This window comes from Malaclemys terrapin, chromosome 5 (genome assembly GCF_027887155.1).
Source record: "Malaclemys terrapin pileata isolate rMalTer1 chromosome 5, rMalTer1.hap1, whole genome shotgun sequence".
NCBI lineage: Eukaryota > Metazoa > Chordata > Testudines > Emydidae > Malaclemys > Malaclemys terrapin.
Window position 1 is genome coordinate 135,607,170 of NC_071509.1, and position 20,255 is coordinate 135,627,424.

Genomic DNA, 20,255 nt, shown 5'->3' on the forward strand with positions numbered 1-20,255 from the left:
GGAGTCCAGCCCGGGACTTTCCTGCAGCCCTCCCAGCCGCTCGCTCTGCTCTGCCAGGGGAGGGGGAAATCCCGGACATTGTGAGTGCTTTACAAATTCCCCCCGGACGCTATTTTTAGCACACAAAAGGAGGACATGTCCGGGTAAATCCGGACGAATGGTAACCCTAGTCCAAAGGAGTCTGAACTGGAATAATTTACAGAGGAAGGAGGTCTAAGGATGTGTGGAGTAAAGCAGAGGCCTACTTCACCATACGTCTGTTTGTACCCTCCTGCTAATGCTTGTCCTGCTACAGCTCTCGCTTCTCTCCCCGTAGTGGGTGAGGTACACCTGTGAGACCAAGACTGAGTTGGCCAAATTATAAAACCAGCTATGGTGTGAGAGGGAGTAAATTACACATTGGGAAGTGGGTGTGAGTCTCCGCAAGCCTGGGTTAGTTTAAATTTACATTTTGAAAGGGCTGGGAAAAGGTGTGAATTAGACATAGTCTCTCCCGACCTAAACTCCCTTCTGAATATGACCCACTTTTCTAAAACTCGGGCTTAAGTCATTTCAGCCATTCTAGTTGGTGGCCAACATTTTGAACTTTACCTGGAAATGGATTTGCAGTGAGGGCAGGGTATGATCCACTGGGGAAATATGCTTCCTCCATCTGCCTCACTCGGAAGGCAAGTATTGTAACTACATTCTGCACTAGCCAAAGCTTTCAAAGGGCAATCAAGGCTAGTCCTAGGCAGGGCGTCTTGCACTAGCAAGTCTCCAGCAATGTGATGTTCCTATTTTTATCAAGTTTCATAAACCTCATGGGACAATATTTTTAAATATAGTTCCCTAAAGTTAGGCTCTTATGTCCTTATTTAGACAGGTGCTGGGTGCACAGGTTACTTAGGGCAGGTCTTCACTACGGGGGGGGGGAGGGGTCGATTTAAGATACGCAAATTCAGCTACGTGAATAGCGTAGCTGAATTCGACCTATCGGAGCCAACTTACCCCGCTGTGAGGACGGCGGCAAAATCGACCTCCGTGGCTCCCCGTCGACGGCGCTTACTCCCACCTACGCTGGTGGAGTAAGAGCGTCAATTCGGGGATCGATTGTCGCGTCCCGACGAGATGTGATAATTCGATCCCCAAGAGATCGATTTCTACCCGCCGATTCAGGCGGGTAGTGTAGACCTAGCCTTAGATAACAAAATGAGGACTTAGAAGTAGACCCAGTCAAAATGGTTTATTCAAAGATTTTTTTTTCCTACTAAGATGGTATTTTTTTGTTTTGTTTTGCTGACGATTTGGGGTTGAAAAATATGTGCATATCATGAAAAGCTAAAAACTTTCTACTTTTCTAAATAAAGGTTCTTCATTTTTTTTCAATTTAGGATTTTTTCCCCTTCTTCTCCAGCCTTTCTTACCTTTTGCCCTTTTCCATTTTACCATTGGAAAAACACCCCAAGTGTTAGTTTATATTTTTTCATTAAACAAATAGAAGTTCTACTTTTTTCTTGGCACCTAATGTCAACAACAACAACAAAATTTATCGGTGGGGGAGGAGCTTTTTCCTGAAATACACATACCATTTTTGACAAGCTCTGCTTAGGAGACCTAACTGAATAGTTCTTGTTTTTCCACAAACATGACTGCCAATCTATTCTGTCACAATGGGGGCTCCCTCTAGAGGTGAAAATGCTACTCTACATGTGTTACTCAAATGTGACAAAAATGTATCCTGCTGACTCCTGCACAAAGCATGGAATTAGACAGGGATTATAATCCCAAACAGCAAAATCAATTGTCTCCCTGCAGCTCAGCCTCCCGGGAAATGGGGCTGAACAACGGAGGAAGTTGGCATGACGATGACTGATTTATTTAGCTATTGAGTTGGAGGTTTATAATATACTCAACGTTCAGTATAAAGCTGTAGGAAATAACCAAGTTGTGGTTTTACAGAGACTTGATGCACACTGTACCCTAAGAAAGACAGTAACACACAAAAGGCATCATTTCTTTATTTGTGTCTTAAGTTCATTCAGTATTTGGGAAAATACTTGAATATGTGCTTGAAGTTAAGTACATGCTTCAGTGTCATTGAAGTCAATGGAACATACACATATGTTTAAAGTTAAGCATGTGTTAAGGTGCTTCTCTCAGATGAGATGCTGTACTGAATCAGGGCCTTACTCAGTTACCTGTGTTTATATAGGTCTTTCACTTAGCAAGAGGGGAGAGAAAAATAGTCACAAAACCCAGGGAAATATGATTTAGGTCCCAGAGTTAGCAGATTCAGTGTGGTATCTGAAACTACTTATTCATTATTTTTGTCATTGACATGATTTCAAGTTGACGGTGGTCCTTTAAAACTGCAAATATACACCCAGTGTTTACCTTAGTTTACAGCTTTTTTTTATGGAAAGAATTGTTGGAGAAAAACACAGTTCTCACTCTTTTGGTTGGGTGCAGCAAAGTCCGATACTTTATTATCTCTAGCAATTGCGTGGAGGGAGAGTGTGCACTAGGACACAGGGTTTCCCCCTCCTAGGCAGGTCTCTCAAAAGATAAACAATTACAGCAAGCATTTATACCTTTTGTTACATACAATAATGAGCAACAGCTGCATTTTGTTTATACATAATCCATCCTGATCTTATTTTTCTCACTTATTTAGACTCTAGTCTACATTCCATATTATCTACACAAGGTCGCAACAACTTCTCACACAGTTCTTTCCCACTTGCCTCACACAATCCTCACTTCTACAAGTCTCGCGTTATTAGGGTTACAGTTAGCCTGACTCTTGCTAAAAAGAAGAGACTGTTTGCATTGACATCCCCTTCCAATCCCTGTCAGGCCTTGCTCTACTTCCACACACACCCCTTTTGTACGTCTAGTACAACAAACATCCTGATGACATCCATACCAGCTGCTTTTTCATTTTCCCCTTGGTTTATCAGGGTGCCAGATGTAATAAACATTCCCCTGCATATAAGAGAGCCTGGAAAAAAGGTACCAAGAAGGATCTTTTTGCAAAAAAGGGCAAAAGCAGATCATTTGCCTGCAGGTCTAATGGGTGCCCCAAGTGCAGCCTTTGGGCTGTTTACTGGATCAGGGTCCCAAGTCAGTACTGAGAAGAGGAAAGACTAGAAAGCAGCTTTTTGGAACTGACTTGAGGCTCTGTTACAGACAAACTTGATACAGGAGCTCCTGCCAACGTATGGCTAGAAAAGATGCACAAGAAACCCAGGTATAAGTTTCGGAGTAGCAGCTATGTTAGTCTGTATCCGCAAAAAGAACAGGAGTACTTGTGGCACCTTAGAGACTAACACATTTATTTGAGCATAAGCTTCGAAGAAGTGGGCTGTGGCCCACGAAAGCTTATTCTCAAATAAATGTGTTAGTCTCTAACGTGCCATAAGTACTCCTGTTCTTTTTCCAGGTATAAGTGAAGACAGAAAAAGTAAATAAGCTAAATGGCATGAAGAACAATTACCAAGAAATTGGGATTTCAGATCTGGAGTGTATGATTGAAATGGAATCTTATCTTGGTCACACAGCTATAAATCCAGAGTCATTCCACTGACTTAAAGAAAATTAAATCAGTGGAATGACTCTGGATTAACACTGGTATAAATGAGATCAGAATTTGGCCCTCATAAAAGCCTTAAGTGCTCCATAGTTGATATCCCAAGAGGCAGTTGTTTAAAACGTGCAATCCATTAGGGGGGAAAGAATCAAAACAAAACACCGTGCATGTGTGAATTATGATTTTTCAAACCCTCTTAACAAGACCACATCAAAATGAATCTTCCCAGGGAGACTGAAAACCACTCTTCTCCGGAGGGCTATTTCCCTCCAAACTTCAGCTTCTCACCTCCACCTGCTCTGGGGCTTCGGCTGTTCAAAAAACAAAACGCAAAATGTTGCTATAATGGGGAAAGTGCAGTTAAAACAACAAAAAAAAAAAAACCCCTCTCCTTGTTCTCCAAAGTGTCTGACCCATTTCTCTCAGAATTTGTGAAAACATTCATTGACCCGGAAAATTTCATCTGCAGGGTGAAAGTGTTAGAAAGTTAGTGATGAACAACTGAAAACAGGGAGTAGGAATGGAAACACTTAGGTGACCTTAACTGTGGCTGCCACTATTACTACTGCTGTCATAAAGCTATAATGCAGCAAAGCATCTGTCAAATCGGTTGCATTAGGGATAAACATCGTGGTTGTTTAAATCCTGAAGTAAAATTCCCTCTTCAGGAACTAACATACTTGATTAGTTATTTGTCCTCAACGGCTGACACATCAAGGAACCATCCAGATGAACTCTTTACAGCAGTGTACAATCGGATTATGCCTGCCTGCCTCGTTTCTTTGGGAGTCCCTTCCGTTTGATTTCTGATGTGCTTGTGATCTCCTTTGTGCATAGAGAACAGGAGTACTTGTGGCACCTTAGAGACTAACAAATTTATTAGAGCATAAGCTTTCGTGGACTACAGCCCACTTCTTCGGATGCATACAGAGAAGTGGGCTGTAGTCCACGAAAGCTTATGCTCTAATAAATTTGTTAGTCTCTAAGGTGCCACAAGTACTCCTGTTCTTTTTGCGGATACAGACTAACACTACTCTGAAACCTGTCTTTGTGCATAGACTGAGTGACGAATACTCTTTCCTGCCTTTTCAGTTAGGAGAGATGCAGGCCCCTGACAGACCATCCTACACTAGTTGTGTTTATTTGAGTTCTGTTGAGGATGTTCTCTATTCCTGGGCTGCCTGAAGCCCACAAATTGTTTCCGTCACCCTCTTTCCCTCCATTTTGTTTGCTTAAGGCAAATGATGTTGCTGTGGAGTCATTACTGGCTGGCATTACCAATGTCTCAATTAGTAAAGGGGGTGTATCTGCTTCCAGAAAGCATGCAGAGGTCCCTCCTCGCTCAGGGATCCATCCGCTAATGCCAAAATGCTTTCCCATTACCAGCCAGCCTCCATCTTCTCAAAGAGAAAGAGACTGAGAAGGCCACCAACTCTATCCTGGCTTAAGACGTTGCTTTGGAGTGGAGACCTCACTTGTCAGACTTTAAATGATCTGCTCCTGGCTACAGCTTTTGAGCAGTTCCACGCTGAGACCTCTCAGCAGGTTTTGATACATCAGCCATGGTATGATGCCTGGGCAAATAAGAGGCATTGCTGAGATGTCTGGAGCTGCTCTCTAAGATGGAAGCCAATCAATGGGGTTGGCCAACCATGTGTCAGCAATAAAATATTTAAAATGTGATGTCCCTGAAGAACAGGTTTCCGTAGACATGAAACCTCTTGGGGCATGTCTACACAGCCGTTGGGAAGCATGCTCCCAGTTACAGCATAGACACGCCCTTGGGGAAATCATTTCTAAACAGAGGGTAGATTGTCATCAGTATGACAATGATGCCCAGCTACACTGTAGATCTCTGCCCCGTCCATAGCCCATGGTGACTGCACAACATCAGCACATACCCTTCTCACTATGGGAGCCTTTATTCCCGCCTCTTCTGATCCCTTTCTCTCCCCCTTATAAATTGGATCCATTTGTTTGTATGTGTTTGTAAAATATCACCCTCTTAAACTTGTTTTTATTAAATTATGTTACATGGGTATATTCTCTTGTATAGTGCACAGGGAAATGGAAGCTATTATGTGTAATATTTGTTATTAGTAATTAATATTTTAGTATTATTTTCCATTTAAAAGCTATAAAGAAAGCAATTGAACCAAATGACTAGTTACATTTTATAGTGATAGTAGGAAAAAAGTCCCAAAACAAGCTCTAGAGTGAAAGGAACCAATAGGGTATAAAAGAAGAGCACTTTCCGAACCCGAATGTGGAAGAAATATATCTGGCACCGGTTGGAGATATAGGAGCCAATGTTTGGAAGTCAACAGGACTTGTGCTCCTGAGTCATTTGGGTGCTTTTGAAAATCTCACCCACATAGTTCAGTGGGTTTTGGCAAACACCCCAAAGTTCCTAGCCTTTTTCCACATCCTTTAGTAGATCTTGCTTCTTTAGGAATTTCCTTTAACATCTCTGGAGTGTTCCATGAGGAATTAACAGAGTTATTAGAAAGAAGAACTAGTACTGACGTCTTGATGTAATTCTTAAAGGAGGAAACTTTGTGATAACATTCAGTATGAGGGGAAAATGCCCTTTCACATTCAAGTGTGGAGTTACTCAAACGAGAGACAGAAATCCAGTACTGGGTTTACGTGCTTACATTGATTGCTCAGGTTTGAAATGTTCAGTATCATAACCGGGAAAGGAACTAGGACATCCTAGTTATGTCTGGCTGGATCACCTGACCTCTTTTACTCTGAAAACAAAGACTTTTGCCTGATGGTTGACTCATATTCGGGCTAGTTTGACTCTTCTGTAAGATGCAAAACAATGATTCATCCCCTATCATTGAATCTGTCTATATTGGCAAGACACGGATTTCCTGATTGATGTTTTCAGATAGTGCTCCAGAATGGGGTGTGCGTGGGACTTGTGGAGGGTGGAGCTGAGCATGTTATGAGTCCAAACTACCCAAAGTCAAATGAGTTGTTCAAGCTGTCAGAAACAGAGGCAAGAAAACAAAGGATAATGAGGAGGCTCCATATCTGGCTGTATTGACATGTAGAAGTGCTCTGAAAGGATGATGAGGCTTTCCCAGTACAGTTAGCAGTGATTCGGCCAGCTGGGAGCGGATGGCTTGCAAACAGATGCACAAAAGCTGAGAGAAAATATCTATACATCTATAGTTCTCTATAGTTATAGACATATACACTGAGGCGGGTGGGGATGTGTGTAAAGTCTTTGAACCCGATCCTCATCTGGCGTGAATCAGCACTGTTTCTTTGTCTTCAGTGGAGCTGTATTGATTTACACCAGCTGAAGATCTGGACCTAACGTCTGCAGCAAGGCTCCCAGGCGTCTGTGCATCACATCACTGCTGAATTCTGCATCAACCTCAGACCGACTGAGGATGGCAGGGGTTTATGGAATCTGATATGAAAGCAAGTAATGCAATCCGTGCAATTTTCCCTGCACCATTTATTGTATTGGGGAGGAGAGTTAGCTCAGTGGTTTGAGCACTGGCCTGCTAAACCCAGGGTTGTGAGTTCAATTCTTGAGGGGGCCATTCAGGGATCTGGGGTAGTAAAAAAACCCAACAAAAAAAAACTGTCAGTGAAGGGAGGGGACTGGACTTGATGACCTTTCAAAGTCCCTTCCAGTTCTATGAGATAGGTATCTCTCTCTATATATATATTTATATCCAATTTGATATATTCTGTGCTGACCCTGGGTTTTCAGTTTACAGCGGATGGCAGATTTTGCTAACGATGGTGCATAAATTCATGGTAGAAGGGGTCTAGGTGGGAACCAGGAGGTCTGGATAGTTACACAGGAGATAGTCGTGGCATTGGAGGTACTCGGAAGGAGTGGGGATGATTTAGGATTTGGACAGCCCGGAGGAGATTGAGGGCTCTGGCAGCAGGGAGAGGATGTTTTTCTCTTTTCTCATTGGCAGGGGAAGAGATGATTTGACATTCTGTGGAGGTATTAAATTCCTAGCTGCCTACCCCAGCAACACTGGACAGCATCCAGCCAACCCACTGCTATTAGTCACTGTATTATTTGTGTTGCGTAGACACCAAGAGATTGCACCCAACACTGAAGCTCCATGGTGCAGGGCACTGTACAAACACTGAGTAAGAGAGGCCCTGCCCTAGAGCGCTTACAAAGCGCCATTACACCCAACAAAGCTGGCTCAACACCTCAGTTGCATGTTTCGTTGCTGATCCTGTTAGCAGAAACAGTTAACACGTGAAAGGTTTTCTTTCCAACCATAAGGGCAAGAAACATAATTAGTCAAAAGTGAACGTTTAGTTTATAGGGCCCAATTCTGCCGCAGTGGAATGGCTCTGTGGGGGAAAAAAATCTCTGGCTGCAGAATTGCAGGAAATGCAGCACCTTTTATATGCAAATCCATCCTCCATCTAAACTGTGGTGATAACCAGGTGAGGACCTGCAGAGCTATGTGGTAAAGTGCATTTAGCATACACCGTCAATTGCCTGACCTGGGCACTCATCCATCTCCCACAGAACCACTTCTAACATTCCGACCCCCTGAGCAACTTCAAACAGCTCCCACTAAAAAAATGAAACAAGTAAAAAACCTGCCAAAAAGTGTTTTTCGTCTTTCCCCCAAATGTGCAGTTTTCATCTCAAAATTATGCTGGCTGAGTACAGGCAATATTCAGGCCTGCACCAGTGTCAGATTTAGTGTCTGATGGCTCATGGCAATTCAGCTAGGAACAGGACCTTTATATCCCTGAGTAGGAAAGTTCCCCAGTTTTTCCGTGGGACGCACAGCACTTGTTTCTAGATCTGAAAGGTTCCAAGGTATCAGCCCTTTAAATGTTCTTTTTGTTCGTTGTTCTTTTTCTCTCCCTTGGCGGGCTGTACAGTTAGACATGGCATTCCAAGCCAGCCTTGAAAGGCGAAAAGATATGAAGAATCTTGAATAATACACAGTTTTAAAACTCTGTGATGCATTTGTAAAGCAGTTTTTCTGTAATACATGGGGTGAATACATAGTGGTATGAAGGCTTTATTGGTACTCACTTGTGTGATGACCTGTATAGGTGAATTGAGATGCTGGATTTATGGTTTATATTTATGGATTTATGGCTTATACAACCATCTATAACCCACTATCAACCTCCCCCTTCCTTTCCCCCCATATGATGTGAGGGGTAGTAACAGGCCACTTCACCTAAATGGGCCCTTGAAATATGTGTTAACTGCTTATGCTAAACAATCTGTTCCACCTTGCATTTTGCTGTGATGTTGGGCATACCTTTCCCAGACCTGAAGGAGGGCTCTGTGTGGCTTGAAAGCTTGTCTCTCTCACCAGCCGAAGTTGGTTCAATAAAAAATATTACCTCACGCACTTTGTGTCCCTGATATCCTGGGACCAACACGGCTATGATAGCACTGCACAGCTAACCGATGACTGTGCCACTTCTGAGTAATGCAGTGATCCTGAACTCATGCTGATCAAACTGTGTACCAGGCCACGTCGTAAGATGCCTGCTCACTGAGGGATAGCTCAGTGGTTTGAGCATTGGCCTGCTAAACCCAGGGTTGAGAGTTCAATCCTTGAGGGGGCCATTTAGGAAACTGGGGTAAAAATCTGTCTGGGGATTGGTCCTGCTTTGAGCAGGGGGTTGGACTAGATGACCTCCTGAGGTCCCTTCCAATCCTGATATTCTCTCTCTCTCGGGCTGGTCCTACACTACTGCCCCTTTCAATGTAGGATGCAGTGTGTGACAAACATCACATTTTGTGGGATTGTTTCCTTTAGTGTAAATAAACCTCTGATGTAAATAGTGTTTGACAATAAAAATGAAGGGGTAGTAGATTGGTGTGGAAGGCAGAGACATTGTGTGTGGGGCGGGCGTCTGACTGAAATCAATGGGACTTTGGCCACTGATTTCAGTGGGAGCTGGAGAGGCTGTTGTGTGTGTAATAGAAGGCAGGTCTATTAGCCCTAGAATGCTGAAGGCCTTTTTCCCTCTGAGCTGAGAAGGGGTTACCTCAGGCCAGCTAGGGACACCTGAGTCCAACTAAGGGTTGCCTGTTACCTTTAAAACATCTGTCTTGTGGTGAGAGAGGAGGAGAGGTGAGGGACAAGCTGCAGCAGGGAGACGAGGCTTCTCCTGCGGGGGAAGGCTGCTCTCCTCCCTTTAGAGGAAACAGCGGAACTAAGGACTGGCACCCAGAGGCCAGCGTAATAGGACGACACCCCAGAACAGGAGCAGGGAAAGATACTCCCTTGTTGTGTTCCAAGTTTGTTTCTTTGTTTGGCTGAAGAGTACAGCTTGGGCCTACCCTGGTACACACTGGAAAATAAAAACCGAGCAAGGAATAAAACTCTCCGGAGTGGGACTGATTTATTCCAGGCCCCCTGTCCCGAGAAGGAGCATTGAGCCCAACGAAGCGAAGGAGGTGCCTTGCCACACTTGCATGTTAAGGGTCAGGTAAGCACAGTTCAGTCCTTGTAAAGGCACTCTGTGGGGGGAACTGTTCTTAGGAGGCAAGGCCTGCGAGGATTGTGTTTGATGTAGGAGAGACTTGCATGTTCCTAAGAGTCAGGGGAGAGCAGTGGGACGCTATTGCAATCACTGGGCATTTTTAAATCAAGGTTGGATGTTTTTCTAGAAGATCTGCTCTAGTCCAAGAAGGAATTGGTTCCGCGAAGTCCTGTGGCCTGTGTTTTATGGGAAGGCAGATTAGATGATCAGAATGCTTGCTTCTGGTTTTTTAATCTATGAATTTGTGAATTATTATAGGAGGAGGCAGCAGCCCTGTCGCTGGTACTGTTATAACAGTGCCTTGTAAACACACACACTCCGTTTACACTGAGTATTTTTAACGTTTTTTTTTTTTTCCTTTTCCTTTCTTTCAACAGATAGACAAGACATTTCAGAGTTCCATGTTAAGAAAAAAATATATCAGGTCACGTGTTATCAGACTGAGGTATGTAAGATTACAGCCAGGAAATCCAGGAGATGTAATGGAGTGTTCACCCCACCCCAACATCCTGTTCCAGTGCAGACGATAGCCCGTCGTGGGGCCCCCAAATCCTACAGTGATTGCTGTTGCCTGCTGAGGGCTCCAGTGGGTCTCCTTGCTGGTGCAGAGGTCTGGCCACACGGAGCTCACTGCAGGACCGTGGCCTTAGGCAGTATGGAGAACAGTCTGTCTGTCTAGCTGATAGTCCACCACCACTATGTCCTGGAGTTTCCTAGCATACGGTCTGAGTTGCTGGAGGAATTGGAGGGATAATGCTTACACCTCTGAAAGTCGATCCTGAAAGCGCAGTTCACAATGGTCTTTTGATCTTCAGTTAAACAAGGCAGGAACATACTCTGCTAACCACTAACCCTCATTTGAATTGGTTGGTTGTGGCCTGTAGATGACGGAGAAAATTGGTGAAACTTCTGCACACCAAAACTAGATGCATTGTTGTGCTGGGGTCTGTAGTAGGCACTAGTTCATACTGCAGGCACACCACTGAGCTGTCCAAAACTGAAAGGAAGAGAGTCAAGCCTTTATTCCTTCCTTAGAATGTAGAATTTTATTTTTCATTTTCAGTTCTCTTCTTAAAGTGCACCATAAAGTCTAGGCACCCGCACAGTAACAATATTACACTCACTCATATGTACTAAACCCCCAAGACGAACCAAAGCTACTTCATGATCGTATTGCTGTGGATGGATCCCTCCTTATATCTCCAGTCTTTGTTACCATTCTGCCTCAGGCCTCGATCCAGGAGACTGCATCAGCGCTTTGAACTCCAGTACTAGTTTAGCTGTTTAGCCTGTAGGTTCTTTGGGGCAGGGCAGTTGTTTGTAATTTGGCCAGGAAGTGACATGCCTCTCTGTGGTGCACTATAAATCACAGCAATGCGAATGACTTACCAAGACAGGTGACACATCTTCTGTCTCAAGGTCTTTGGCTCTGGATATTTTAATGTAATTTTAATTTCCTGGGGCGTGAGCCGGAGCTGATTGTACCTTTCTCGGTGTGCCTGCAGGAACTGACCATCATTTCCGTACGGTGCAGCACAGGAAGTGGGGGTGGGGGTGAGGCAGGAAGAGGGAAAATGCAATGTGACATGTGTGATAAGAGAAGATAATCACTTGATGATGATGATAACCCTGAGGCTGATGCTAAACAAAACAGCCTGCTAGAGAGGACATTTGTAGCTACGGGGTCTAGATTGGGGCAGGGACCGTGTGACTGTAAAATGCCTGGTGCCTTTTGAGTGGCTACTGCAGTATGAAGTAATGGGTCTCTCCATTGTCCAGCACCAGCAGATAACAGGAAAACCCAATTTGGGTTTTGAGAAGTGTTCTACTTGCTGCGGATTGTCACCATGAGGCTGATTCGGTGAATTCTGTATAAGCCGTTTGCATCTGTTTTTTTATTAAACGTATTTCCCTTTTCTGTCCATTATTGATTTATATTAAAGTAGCACCTCGGAGCCCTAGTCTTGGACCAGGACCCCATTGTGCTAGGCACCGTGATGGCGAAGATATCACAGAATTATCAGAAGCTCTCTCTTTTCCAATCAGCTTCTCCTTGCAGTCTGAGTCCCCAGTGATAGTAAAACACATAGCTTATGACATCACAATTCATGCACAGAATCCAATGTGAAGTAACTGATGTCACCAGCTGGGGGTTGTGTCATCACTTAATGAATTGGGCAGGCAGAAGCGGCTGAGTGGAAAGGAGAGATTCTCTTTACACACCCTCTCTTAATTGGTCAGCAGTCATGGGAAAGTATCTACACAAAGAGCATACTGGATTAGATCTATGAGGTAGATAGTTCAATCCTCTGCCTCTGGCAATGGCTAGTAACTGATGCTGCCGAGAAAGTGATAAATAAATAATGAGAATGAACAAATTCAGTCCTTGTATAACTTTCCTACTTTCAATGGGATCCTTTAGTGTGAATTTAGCCTTCACCATTGTTCATATGTGGAGGAGTTTCTTCCTAATCCTCTGAAGTGATGAGTTTATACCCTGGGGAATAAGTTTTGAGTACCTCACTCCGTGAGCTACTTTCCACACTTACCAAGATCATGTACATATCCGTTCAAAATTATCCTATTTGGTCTAAAATCTAGCCACAGTATGAGTCTGGCAGCACACTGACGTTATTAAAGTGACTTTACATGTCTAAATGTTGGCTGGATTAAACCTGTGGTTCTTTAGCATTAACTCATTCCCCTTGCCTTTTCCCAGTCTTAAAAAGACCACTGCAATAGTCATTGCAAGTTATAGAGATGTCCGTATGTGGAAGCAGTTATCCACCCATTCTTCTTAATGATACTGTTATGTTGTTAAAAGCCCCTTTGGGGGAGCTTTTCAGTTGTAACTAAAGTGGACCCCTGATTTGTTGGAGAGTTTCAGTGATTACGATGTGGTTTCTGCAGTCCTACGACTCTCCAGGATTCCCATGCAGAGACACTGAATTCAGCTTTATCTCTATCCAAGTCTGGAGTGGCAGAATGGTTTTAGTCAGCTCCTCCCCTTTCCCCCAGGTTTCCCCTTTGCTGAATTGGGCAGGCAGATTCCTTTATCTGTTAGTTACTGGGGCCCAAACTTTCAAAGCTGGGTGCCTAAAATTAGGCCCCTAATACCGTATCTAGGCTGCTGGCAGCTACACTAATTGTCTGATGATGTTTTCAGAATTGCTGGGCCGCCACCCATTGAAATGAAGGGGAGCTGCAGGTGACCAGGTTATTTGGGTGCCCAGAACAGAAAGAGTGACCCAGCTCTAGGCACCCCGGGTTGAGACTGTTGGCCTGGCTGCCCATTCATAGGAAGTGTCGCTTCTCCCTGGGTGTAGCTTTCAGTCACAATGTCTTGGCACCTGTTCAGATTTTTCAGCACTTCCCTCTCTCTTTACACAACCTATGGCAATCCACATAATCCCTTAAATTAATCTGAAATCACTGTAGGATCGAATGAAAAACCAGGAAGTGTAGGAAGAGCGAAGCAGATAAGTCACTTACCTCTGTCTTGTTGGTTTGCAGCCCTGACATGGGTGGAGTGATGGCACAGGTTGTGCTCACGTTCCTTTTCTCCGCCACTGATAACGCAGCAGCATTTCTGGGAAAAATCGATAGTGTCCTACAGAAGAAACTGAATAAATATTCTGGGCCGGTGCGAATAGATCTTGCATCTTCTACCATCTCAGGTAAGTGTCTCATGGTTCTGTTTTGCTCTTGGTTTGTTCTTTGTGCTTTGCCTCTCTTTGTATAATGCACATTATTTTGTATTGTAGATGTGAGTTGTTTCCTTTATATATCTGTTCCCAGTGGAACTCTGGGTGAAAGTCATCCCTGTGCCTAGGGCTAGCATAAAGCCTATGTGCCCTTAAGCCTTCTTAGTAGTGCTTAAGGGGGCCTTCAGTGGGCCATATGCTTTGCGCTGGCCTTTTCTGCACAAGGAGGAGGAATTTCACCCCTTGGGCAATGCTGGGAGCTGTGGGGCTCCTTGGCTTCCAGGGCTCTTTGCGTCTTCCCTTATCCTTACAAACTTGACACCGTGGGAGCATCTGAAAACACATTCCAGCTGTGTTACCGTGTACGTGTCAGGCTCTAAAACATCCTTCCTGACCTCCTTTCTGGTTTTTTTTTTTTTTTTTTTTTGGTGAGTTTACCATCATTCCCCCCACCAAACACCGTGAATGTTTCCATTTATTTTAAAAGTTTCAGCACTATAATTTTGGTACGGTAAATGTTACAAACTGTCACTTTAAGAATTAATTCCCTACCTCATCTTGCTCCCTCTGTGTGCAGCTGCCCAAGTTAGGGAACTTTCATGCAGACTTACGGCCTTTGTTTTGCATATGAATCAGGCGAGCTTCCCTTATTCTCTCTTCCTTTGGAGGCGGGGGTTGGCTTAAACTATCCAAGGGTAAACAGCTGAACAGAAAGAAGTAAATACCTGCACCTTCCAGCATTGCAGGCTTTCCTCTTGCTCCACCCCTGAGATGATATAATACACACCTGGGCGTTGTATTACCCTGGTTTCCTGTAACAGTGTATGCAGACTATCTGATGCAGATGAGTGCAGGCCAGACAGATATGTTGAAATTTCCAGATCAGTGCTGACTGCAAGAGCATTTGGTCAGACTCCATGTTTGCTAGATCCAGGGTTTCTCCCAGTCACAGATGACTGCAAGCTGCCTCTCCTTCCTTCTCTCAGCTCTTGTATGGGCTGCCTTGGAGGAATGGAGTAAGACCCAAATGTGAGCTGGCTCATGCCAAGTGTTTCCTCAGGAACGAGCCATTTGTAACCTGTGATGTGGAGAAGTGGAAGACTCCACTGGTTAAAAATCAGACAGATCACCCCCAGCCAATGAGCTTTGTAGCAAAAGTTCTGCTTTGTATTATTATTTATTATTGTTCATATTCCAGCAATGCCTACAGATCCCATTCAGTGATCAGGGCTACATTGTGCCAGAATGTGTATTAAAAAGTCCCTGACCCAGAAAACTCACCATCTGGGATTTCAACCATATGCAGCAGGTGAACAATGCGACTGATGGTGCTGGAAGGGGATGAGGTAACAGGAGAGAGAGAGAGATTTGCATAAATTAGAAGTCACAATGGTCTCCGCAGTTGCAGCTGCAAGCCTAACTGACGGCGGGGAGGAGTCATTTGCAGGTTTAAGGCCAGGGCCAGTCGACAACATTTTGGCACCTGAGGCGGGGAGCTCAAACGACGCCCCCTCGCTTGGGCCAAAACTTTGAAAGATCTCAATTTTGCTTTCTTCCTCTTCTACTCCTCTCATGGTACTGCTCTGCTACCTACCCCAGTAAAGGAGAACTAACAACTTAAAATGCCGTGTTCAAAAATTTTAAGTAACACTTAACTCTCAAATGCCTGAACAGCAAATGTAACGTTTCTTGTCTGCATAGTAAACACTGGCATTTTTATCTGTTTGAATAATCCAAGTGGTGCTTTCTGTGCCTTCTTGGTTGCAAAGATTTGAACTGTTTCCTGAAGGTCCACAGTCTGGGCCAGCTCATGCTCTACTGAGATGGTGGCAAGGCCGACCAGCCTCTCCTGTGTCATTGTGGAGCATAGATGTGTTTTTATTAACTTCAGCTTGGAGAAGCTGCGATCTCCACTGGCAACTGTTACAGGAAGTGTTAGAAGTATGCACAGAGCAACAAAAGCATTTGGAAAGACGGTGGTCATCTTATTTGTGCACATATATTCCAGAACAGCCTTTGGAGTCGATCCTGCGGAAATGTATCTTGAAAGGGCTTTCAGTTCATCACCTAAATCACTCACATCAATATCGCGCATGTCATCATGTGTCAACACTGTCTCTAGTGCCCTGCATTGCTGGTGTAGGTCTTCTTCAGGTATAGTGAGGAGTTTTGGAATATCATACAACATCCCAAATATACTGCTGTGTTCCTTGAGCTGCATGAAACGTTCTTCAAATGACTGTATTGCACAATCTAGCACCTGGTTAAAGAATTCCACTTTGAATTGTTGTTTGGGGTCTCTTATGGGATTATCCCGTGCCTCGTAATCAAAATGTCGTCTTCTTCGGTGACTCTTGAATGGGTGGGAAAATAGCTTCAGTGCGAAGTTCCTCTGCCAACTTCTGTGCACTCTTCAGAACGTTTTGAAATCCCTCGTCTGACCGGTAAGACTGTAGGTATGACTTTGCTTTGTCCAGTTGTTCCATTGCTCCAGATATATCAAGGTCAACACCTTGGAGTCTCTTGCTTACAACATTTATTTCAAACAGGATGTCATGCCACAACACTAAGCTACACAGAAATTGGAAGTTATGTATGTTTCTGGTGATTCCATTTCCCTCTGCCACTGTTCTCCCACGAACAGTTCCTGTCATAGCATTATCCTCCATAATGGCAACTATGAAATCATCTATCTTTTCAATTTGGTGTTTGATAGGCTTTATCGCCTCCACTCGATTTTCCCATCATGTGGCACTCAGTGGTTTCAGTGTCAGAAAGAATGTTCCCAGATGTTGCTTCAAAATTTGCCATCGATGAGTTGATGCAGAGAAAAATACATAGATGCTTTGAATTACATTAAAAAAATTCCTTAGCCTCACTAGAAGCTGATGCTGCATCAGTGACCACCAAGTTCAATGAATGAGAACTGCATGTGACAAAAAAAAGCTCAAGGGTTTAACTCTAGGATCTGTGTCTGCACTCCTCTGTTCTTTCCTCTCATGTTGGCACCATTATCGTAGCCCTGACCTCTCATGTTAGCTATCACAATTCCCGTATCTTCCAGCTTTTTAAGAAGCACATTTGACATACCAGGTCCTGTAGTATCATCAGTGTCAATAAATTCTTGAAAATACTCTCTGACAGTCACCATTGCAGGGACATTTTCACTAGGTTCTGCTGTTGTTACAAAATGCACCATTAAAGTCATTTGTTCCGTATGGCTGATGTCAGATGTGCAGTCTAGAATAACGGAGTAATATCTTGCTGACTTCAGAGCTGCCACAATCTTCTGTTTGACTTTTGTTGCCAGTAACTGTATGATCTCATTTTGAATTGTTTTTTCAAGGCAGTGGAGTATGTACATTTCTTGGGTGGTGACTCTTCTTAGATGCTCCTGGAGTACAGCATCAAACTCAGCCATCAACTCCACAATTTTAAGGAAGTTTCTATTGTTTGGTGCATAGGGCTGGTCTGAAGTGCTACGCAGTGCTAGGTTTTGGGTAGCAAGCATCCTCACAATGGCAACGAGCCTTTTCAGAACATTTTGCCAGTGAAGAGACTTTGATGCAATCTTCTCTTGATGCTGATCATCTATGGTGGCCTTTAACCTTAGTCTCATCTCAAGCTCTTTCCACCTATGGAATGCTCTCTGGTGATTTGCTGCCTTCTCATGGCATGCCAGATTTTTCCAGTCCTTTGTTCCTGTAGAACCCAATGTGGCTGGAATATTAGACTGGAAGAGTTTGCAACAAAAATATTATGCAGCATTATGGATTTTTGAATATATGAGCCATGGCCTCTACACTTTGTCACCATTGGGGATTTCACGCCAGTAATGTGTTGGATGGAAACTTCTATTTTCATTGTTTTGGGGGAACATGAAGTTTTTCACTTGCTGTGGCCCATGCAGTACAAGGAAGTCCCTCAGGCTACTGCTCAAGTGGGTCCACAGTCCTGGATCTTCTAGACTTAAGGAACTAAACTCAGCAGCAGCTGATTCTTGCGCCTCCACCACACTCTTCTCTGATCTACACTTTTCTTCAGGAATATGCATGGTTACATCCATTTGAGATGGAGATATGGATACTGCAGTAGCTGCCAGGTCACCTGCACTCTGACTAACTGGAAGATCAGGCATCTCCTCACCACTCACATCCTCACTGGGGCCAGAAGGCTCACCGTGAACATTTGTGTCTATTATCAGAGGGGTAGCCGTGTTAGTCTGAATCTGTATAAAGCAACAGAGGGTCCTGTGGCACCTTTAAGACTAACAGAAGTATTGGAGCATAAGCTTTCGTTTCACCCACGAAAGCTTATGCTCCAATATTTCTGTTAGTCTTAAAGGTACCACAGGACCCTCTGTTGCTATTTGTGTCTGTGTATCTCAGGAGAGCTCCTTCCTGCTTAGATAGAAAAGCTTCCTTTCTTTTTCTGAATGCTGCCCCAGAGGGGCGTTTTCTTCTTTCACTCATGACTGCTGTTCTGTGCCAGCTACAGTGGCTCTCAACACTCAATTGAAGGGGACAAATAAGCAGGCTGGTAGCAGAGTCTGAGTGAGGGAAGATCTCAGCATCTTAAGGGCCTAACTGGCTCCTACTATTTCAGTTGACTGCCTGTTCTCCTCAAGTGGGTTCAGGGAAGCAGCAGGAAACGGAAGCTCCCTGAGAAGCTGGTGTTAATCAGTCCAGGTTCCTGCGGGTGCTGGAGAGGTACACAAGAAGCTCCTCCTCCTCTCTCTCCCCGCAGCTCCTGCTACTTTCTGTTATTCCCTCTCACCTTTTCACCTGCCTGCCTGTTATGTCTCTTGTGCTCTCCTTCCTCCAGCACAGCACACCACCATCTCTGTGCATCTGGAGCAGAGAGAATACATAGGCACCCGCAGCAGACACAATTTTCTACACTCTGGGTCCTAGTGGCGCCCCCCGCAGTCTGGCACCTTAGGCGGCCACCTCAGTTCGCCTCATGGTAAGACCAGCCCTGTTTAAGGCAGAGGTAGGTTCTAAGGAGGGATTTTAGATGAGCACAGGGTGCTGGCTTTGTGAATTTTGATAGGGAGTTCTCACACTTCAGGAGCGGCAGAGGGGAAAACACAGTAGTTGCCTGATCAGCTGCGTGTAATCAGAATCTAGTAAATGATGGGAATTGGATAAAATGATGGAAACACTTTGTTTTTCTGACTGACAGATGCATCGTGGCCAGGACTGTTAAGATACTATAATTGCTTACAGTAACTCACTAGTTAAATGGAATCAGATTGTTCATAAATACTCAATTACAGTAAGATGACTTCTCAGAATAGGTTTTATAAAGTTATCTGATTACTTATAGGACTGAGAAGTACTGCAGATAATCTTTGAGTTGCTTTTTCTTGTCTACCCTGATCTGAGTGTAAAACAGTGATCGTAGAATATCAGGGTTGGAAGGGACCTCAGGAGGTCATCTAGTCCCACCCCCTGCTCAAAGCAGGACCAATCCCCAGACAGATTTTTGCCCCAGATCCCTACATGGCCCTCTCAAGGATTGAACTCACAACCCTGGGTTTAGCAGGCCAATGCTCAAACCACTGAGCTTGACAGCATAGTTCTAGTACTCCATACAAAGACAATGTAAACATAAAACAATACCCTGCTCTTTCTGGGAAAGAATAATAAGAGATTCCATTTGGGATCCACGCCTTGGCAAGTAAATCGATTTTAAGCAGTTCTACTTCTAACAATCCTGACAGTGGTCACATTTATAGTATTACTTTAGAGTGACAGATGGACTTATCCAAGCCCTCCAGACCTGAGTATCCCTGTGCTTTGTAGGGAGCTGGGTGATCTGGAACGTGCGCACCCCGATCCAAAATGTCATGTTTTGGCATTATCCCTGCAACAGGCAGAAGTGAAATCCTTTAACTGAACTCTGGGGTGTCTGAGAGTCCCGAAGAGAATCTCTGGTTTGCAGTTCAGGCCTAACTCTATTCTGAACAACACATAACGCAAAGTGCCCTATCCAGCATCAACCTTTAGAACAAAAAGGACAAGTAAATTCTGAGGGCACCAAGCTTTTGTCCAGGTTATGAAGTAACCTTACCAACTTCTGCCTCATTCCATCTTGTTTCTTGTGGTCCTTACAAAACATAAGGGTATTCCTAAGCATATTCTTAATGGCTTCTTAAAGCCAGCCTAGACCCTTTCACTGTATGTCATATACCAAAAGCCTGTGGGTTTGTGCCATAATATATAAAAAAGCAGCACTAACTGGTTGAACCCTTATTGAAAATCCAGGTCAGGTACTCATTTGCATGGCACATTAGGAGGTTCCGATAGGGAGAATGAGTAAACCTTCCTCCTAGTATCTAATCAATTTGTTGTTCAACACCGTGTCTCAACTTGTACTTGGTTCAAAACTAGTGATGCTGGGGAGCAGCTGGAATAAACTACCTAGGAGTCTGGTGCACCATCTGTGACCTTGCA

General features: G+C 44.1%; 1 protein-coding gene across 1 annotated transcript in view; it reads left to right on the forward strand.

Annotated features, from left to right (window-relative positions):
• Positions 1-20,255, forward strand: part of LOC128838441 (transmembrane protease serine 11C-like) — a 56,270-nt gene that overhangs the window by 18,732 nt on the left and 17,283 nt on the right. Inside the window, exons 4-5 of the mRNA XM_054030624.1 lie at positions 10,471-10,538; positions 13,607-13,770. Coding sequence (XP_053886599.1) covers positions 10,471-10,538; positions 13,607-13,770 — 232 coding nt within the window. The remainder of the gene's footprint in view (positions 1-10,470; positions 10,539-13,606; positions 13,771-20,255) is intronic.